This window comes from Cryptomeria japonica, chromosome 5, assembly GCF_030272615.1.
Source record: "Cryptomeria japonica chromosome 5, Sugi_1.0, whole genome shotgun sequence".
In the NCBI taxonomy this organism is placed as follows: domain Eukaryota; kingdom Viridiplantae; phylum Streptophyta; class Pinopsida; order Cupressales; family Cupressaceae; genus Cryptomeria; species Cryptomeria japonica.
In genome coordinates, this window is record NC_081409.1 from 12,186,912 (window position 1) to 12,193,935 (window position 7,024).

General features: G+C 36.5%; 1 protein-coding gene across 1 annotated transcript; it reads right to left on the bottom strand.

Annotated features, from left to right (window-relative positions):
- Nucleotides 1-1,201: 1,201 nt before the first annotated feature.
- On the bottom strand, nucleotides 1,202-1,762 carry LOC131875685 (uncharacterized). Its single transcript, XM_059220292.1, has one exon. It carries the CDS (start codon nucleotides 1,760-1,762, stop codon nucleotides 1,202-1,204), a length of 561 nt encoding a protein of 186 aa, XP_059076275.1.
- Between the last annotated feature and the right edge of the window lie 5,262 nt (nucleotides 1,763-7,024).

Here is a 7,024-nt window from a genome sequence, read left to right on the forward strand (position 1 = left end):
CTAGCGACAACCATTAGATCATGCGGATTTAGTGCACCTTTTAATCACTTAAGCTTTCACTATGGGCCCATCATCTCATCACACACCTTCTCTTTATCATTGATCCACGATGAGTAAAGATCGAGCATCTTCCCACCGCATCTAGCGATAGCCGTTGATTTCCCCTGGACTTGTCAATCCTTTAACACACCTGGGCTGCCCACATTGGTTGGGCCCACCATTAAATCACTAGTCCACGAAGAGTAAAGGATGAGCATCTCTTTGTAGCTGTCTGGTGACAATTGTTAGATCATGACCTAACCGTTCGATCCTTAAGGTCCTTTATTACTTAGTTGTCACCACTAAACCATCACCACTAACTATCTCTATTAACTGTCTGACTGACCCTGCAGCTAGTTTCTTGTTGTTGTCGTGATGAATATTCAATGCTCGACTTCCCATTGTGGTGTCACAACAACCGTTAGATTAAATGGAACTTATCTGGCCTTGAAGAAATCGACACATTCATAGAGGAAAATGCTTAGGACTTTAGGAAAACATAAAACACCTCAATTTTAATTAGAACTTGCCCAAGCCTAAAACTCAAAATGGCTCCTTTCGATGACATGGTGACCCTTCTAATTAAGTGAAAAAAGTAATGGGAAAATAGAAGTGATTTGAAAAAAATGTCACACAAAGGCTTTTTTTTTACCACATGACTTTGAAGTTATTAAACCCTAAACCCTTAGGAACCATGAACTCGTAGACAGGGAACAATCCAAAATTTGGAAAATTTAAGGATATCAGGAAAAACTTCCAGCAACATCCAAAACACTGATAACAATAGCTTTGACTGGGGATGGTTTGATGTGAGACCAATACAAGAACTTAGAAAAACTCTAGAACACAGACCAAAATAAAACCCTAATCAAATAAAACCTAATATATACAACTCCTGCAACTATTGTGCATGGACAAAAATGAGTCACGAGAAGTAATACTTCAGGAATTGTCCATGCACTAGAAATTCTTGTACTTCACCATTCATTCTTTGCAGAAAATATGAATCTTTTCCATTGACATCAAAGACAATCAAAGGGCCTATCCATAGTGATCCAAATTTCTTGTGCTTTCCCTTTTCCTGTTCTCTAGCATTCCACTGAAGAACCATATCACCAATTTGGAACTTTTTGGTTGTAGCTCTTTTATCAAAGAGATGTTTTTACTGCAATTGGATTTTCAGATTTCTTTTATGAGCCATAGTTCTCATTTCTTCCAATTCTACCAATTGGATCATTCTATCCTCCATGGGTTCTGACAATTCCAACTCTTCAGCTTGCAAGAACTTGTATATAGGGAGAAGATTGTTTACAAGTACTTTGGTCTGTATTCCATACACCAGTTCAAGTGGAGATGTACCAATGGCCTTCTTCACAGTAATTCTATCTGCCCATAAAGCTAACTTGAGCTTTTGATCCCAAGATCTCTTGTTTTGTTCAAGAATATTCTTAATGATGTTCAAGAGACTTTTATTACTTGATTTTCCTTGGCCATTTCCCTGTGGGTGATATGGTGAGGAATATGACATATTCATTCCATAACTTGCATAGAATTTTGTGAATTCCTTTGACCTGAAGCACATAGCATTATCCATTATCAATTTCACAGGCACACAAAACCATGTTAATACATTATCCATTAAAAATTCAATGACAACTTTACTAGTTGCGTGTTTAGTAGGTATGGCCTCAATCCATTTTGTGAAATAGTCTGTGGCCACCATGATCCACTTGTGACCTCAGCTATCTCTCCAATAAAATCAATGCCCCATTGAACAAAAGGGGATTCAACTGTAATAGGGTTTAGTGGCAAAGCTCCTTCATACTTCAATTTAGAAGAAAATTTCTGACAAGGATCACATTTCTGAACATACTTATGGGTATCCTTAAACAAAGTGGGCCAATAATATCCTACCTTGATTATCTTACCAGCTATTGTCTTTGCTAAATAGTGACCTCCACATACTCCATTATGCATCCCTGTCAGCATTTTTGGAGCTTGGGAATCATCTAGGCACATCAATAATGCACCATATTTATTTCACCAATATAAGTCTCCTTGAACAAGAACATATTTCTGGGACTTCAACTTTAGAGTTCTTTTTTGATTATGGGTCATTCCTTTTGAATAGGTTGCATTTTATAAGAAATGCACAATCTCTGAATACCATGGCCGCATTTCGATACTAGTGACCATAACCTTTCTAGTTTCAACATTATTAATATCAATGGTGACAAGATTTGATTCAGTCATTAGTTTGGCCAAGCCTAGTCCTCTTACCAATTTTGTGGTCTTGATTGCAAGATCAAACTCTTGCATCTTATTTATCCACCTGCACCTTTTACCAGTAACGTCAGATTGGGATAGAATGTCCTTGATAGCTGCATGTGGGACAGAAGCAATTATTCTTGCATTTACAAGATAAGACCTAAATTCTTTAACAACCTTGACTAAAGCATATGCTTGTTTTTCCATAATCACATACTTTAATTCAGCAACCTGCATGGATTTACTATAGAAATCAATTGGATGTTCATGCCCTTCATCATCCTTCTGAAGAAAAACTACTACTACTACTATATGGTAAGAAGCGAAAGAGAATAGTGAGAAAGGCTTACTGTAATTACGATATTTCAACACCGGATCTTCCTGAATAGCCTTTTTGATCTTTTCAAAGGCCTGTGTTGCTTCCTCATCCCAAGAAAACTTAGCATCCTTTTTAACTAGCTTAACAATAGGCTTAACAATCTCAACAAAGTTAGCTATAAACCTCCTAACAAAATTCACCTTACCCAAAAAGGATTGAATTCCATTGACACTCTTTGGTTGAGGCACATTATTAATAGCCTCAATTCTTGTAGGGTTGATCCTAACTCCTTCCTTGGAAACAATATGTCCCAACAATTTCTCTTCAGTTACATCAAAGTGGCATTTTTTTGGATTTAAAGATACACCAAATTCCAACACCTTGCAAAATATTTTTTCCAAATGACCATAGTGATCATCTGCCTTCTTTGAGATAAATGTAAGATCATCTTGGTAAACAACCATTATGATGTTAATAAATTCTTTGAAGGCTACATCCATAGCCCTCTGAAAAGTTGCCCCAACATTTTTAAAACCAAATGGCATCCTCACATAAACAAAAGTTTCCCAAGGGGTAGTAAAAGCAGTCTTGAACTGCTCAGACTCTTTTACTAATACCTGATTATAACCAGAGAATCCATCCATCATTGAAAATAAGTCACAACCAGTTACCCTTTGCAACATAGCTTCCATGTTTGGAGATGAGTAGTGTTCCTTAAGAGAAGCAACATTCAAATTCCTAAAATCTACACAGAGCCTTATGTCCCCATTCTTCAATCTGATAGGAACTAAATTGGATACCCATGAAGAATGCCTTATACGCTTTATAATCCCCCCTTCTCTCAGCTTGGTCAATTCCTATTGCATTCTAGGTTCTAGGAGGGGCTTAATGGGTCTTTGCTTTTGTCTAAAAGGCTTAGCATCAGGATGCAAAGGTATTTCATGCTAAAATAAATCTTGAATATATGCCTTCAAATCCTCATAGGACCAAGAAAAAAAATGTTTGTACTTTCTTAGCAAATTAATGAGGTTAGTCTTGACATGGGGAGATAAGTTTTTCTTGATATACACCAACTTAGGTGATGACTGTGTCCCTAAGTTTACCTCTTCCAATTCTTCCAATTTAGTGGATGACTTCTAGTGCAAATGACTGTCACTATAGTTGAACATACCCTCTAGTTCCACTAGTCCTCTGGGTATCTCATTAGTTTCTAATTGGACCATGTCATTTCCACAAACTGTATCTTTGCCATCTACTACTTCTACCAATGCATTATAGTCAATTTTCTGACCTTCATATTCGTCAATGCATTGTACAAACCGAAGTATGTCATCATCATTTTCAAACACCTGCCAGTTATACACATTATCTGGGATAGCAGGTCTAGCTTTAACCCCAACTATTGACACTCTGGTCAGTGTTACATCATCATTTTTTAGTGCAACATTAGCTAAGAAGTCTGCCATAATGTTTTTTGATCTTTCAATCCAATCAATTGAAAATGCATCAAAGTATTCAATCACATCCCAAACAACATGTTTATACCTTTTTAACTAGTTATTCTTAGATGCATACCTTGATCTTGTCTGAGATACTACTGTTTTTGAATCTCCAAGAACTCTCAATAACTGAATTTCATGTTTCTTAGCAATTTCTAGCCCCAATAATAAGGCCTCATACTCAACTGTATAATTTATGCTCTCAAAAGCCAATAGAAAGGAGTATTTGAAGGTAGTACCTAATGGGAAAACAAAAATTACTCCTACTCCAAATCCTTCTTTTGAACAAGCTCCATCAAAGTGCATATGCCACAAGACCTCCTATTGAGATTACAATTCATTAACAATAAGGTTTGTGTTCTTTAACTGAGGCTGAATTCCACTCTAAAATTGTCAAGGTCCACATCAATCATGCAGTTAAGCATGTTAGGATCTATTTTCTCAATGACCCTTGGGGCACGTGGTTCCCTATATAGCTTAACCTAATTTCCATTCACTGGGATAGTTGCATATGAAAGGTCTAATTGGACATTTCATCCAACTATTGCAGCCCATTGTCTAGACAAAATCATTCCATAATGAGGTTTGGTGTCAGTTACTATGACATCCATCTTGTAGGTAGCCTCAGGGAATGCTTCTATTTTGACTTCTACATCTTTAATTGTACCCACAACAAGTACTTCTTTGTTATCCATGGCATAACATTTCTCATACAAAGTACTTATTGACAGTCCCAATTCCTTCATGACCCCATATGGCATCACATTTGCAGCAGCCCCATAATCTATCATACAATTTTTTATTAGTCTATTATTGACTAATAAGGTTACATAAAAAGGATCAACTTGGGAAGGTTCTTGAGTAATTGTGGTTCCCACATAAATTTATGGGATTTTTTGCTCTTGATCCCTTTTATCCTTTTCAGTACCTTTAGGTAAGATGCACTTGGGTCTGATATACTAGAAAGTAGAGAGAACACAACTTCTCTATGCTCTTTTATTTTTAACAATTCCATCAGTGGCACTATAACTTTCATGTGAGTTAAAGCCTGAGTCATATCAAATGCAGAATTAATGTTTGACTCAGTATGGACTTTAACCTTTTCTTCTTTTTTCTGACTTGTTTTCTTATTAGCAGTAGTCTCAAATGAATTGCTAGTCACACTACTTTCTTCAAATTTACCCAAAGCATTGGACTGATCCTTTTTAGCATGGTCGTCTTGGGCAAAAGTATTACTATTAGCCACCTTTTTTTGAAAGACTTCTTTCATAAACATGGAACTGGGCTCATCCTGACTCTCATCCTTCTTGCTACTTCTTAGATTATAATTATGTTTGGCCTTTATTATGGCAGCTTTAGTGAGGTTCTTGACTTCTTCCTCACTAGGTCTTCTAAGATGAACTTCTTCATCCTCAATTGTCACCACATTCAAGGTAGGATGCCAATCAATTGTCAACTTCCCATGGCAATTTACATTGCTGCTTAATGCATCATACTCACTTGCTTCATCCTGTGAAGAATCATAATCACTTTCAACAATGGTTTCAAACATATTAACTATAGGTTTATCATCATTTTTATGCCTCACTTCACCCTCACTCCTCATAGATTCATTTAAATCTTGCGCCACAACACACCAGTAAGGGGAATGTGGTCCATCACATGTTCTACACTAGGGAGTGTTCTCCACATTATGCACATTTCCACCCTTTAAATGATCAGGAGTATCATGATTATGTGTACTTCTTTGCTTGTCTTGCAAAGGTTTGCCATCCTTCCAAGTAGTGTTATATGGCATGTCATGTAATCTAGAAGGCCTATCTTGCCAATTATAATGAGGTTTATCATTCTTACTCACCTTGGTGGCAAGGTCTTTCATAGCAGTCATCAATTTCTCAATATTATCCTCTTCTTTAGGGGCTTTATTTACTTGTGACTTTTTCTCTTGCCACAATATGCCATCAGTTCTCCTTCCCACTTTGCCTGATGCTTTCCTATTACTTTCCACATTTATTGCAATTCTAAAAGAATCCCTTAAGCTATGTGGGTTTTTATTTGAAAGGATATAGGCCATCTTTTGGTCAAAGGCATTATAATAAGTAGTTAAACATACATTCTCATCTAACCTCATTACTTGAAAAAGTTTATGCATTGCCTTTTAAAGCCTTGCATTAAAGTTTGTGACAACCTCATTATCAGACTTCCCGATGTTGTTAAATTCATTGAGCATGAAGCTCACATTTGTCTTTTCTCCATATTGATCCTGAAAGAAATTCTTGAATTATTCCCAAGAGTTGATGCCATTTATAGGAAACCCTCTATACCAATCTCCAACATCTTCCACTAAAGACTGCACAAACAATTTCATAATCACATTCTCATTTACAATCTCATAGTCATTAATCATGTAACTGAAAGAATTCAGGTGTTCCTCTACACTTATGGCATTGTTTCCAGGAAATTTCTAAAGTTTATCCCTCATTTCAATAGGGACATGGTTTGGGTAACCTAGGATTCCATCAAAGAAAAGTTGTCTATACAATTCCACATTGATGGGTCTTCTCTGGAATTGGTTACCAGCAGAATTATTACTAATGTTCATTCTCAAACTAGGACTACTAGCTCAAGGGACTTGGTTATTTTGGTTAAGAGGTTGTACAAGGGGTATTTGATTTACTGGAGTAGTATTAAAAGAAAAGGCAGAGTTATGTTGGTTAATAGGAGCATATTGGTTTAGAGGTGGAACAGTATTCATGGGCATGGTTGGTTGGATTTTCATTGCAGAGTGTGAAGTATGTTGAGGCATAGGTTTACTCTTATCTATTGAAGGGAAAGTTATAGGAGGATCTTTTAGGTAGTCAATTTTTCTTCTAACTTTGGCATTAATTGCATCTAATTT

Bases quoted from the DNA above. Each gene is read 5' to 3' on its own strand.
- LOC131875685 (XM_059220292.1), bottom strand. From the start codon at position 1,762: ATGGTGGCCACAGACTATTTCACAAAATGGATTGAGGCCATACCTACT.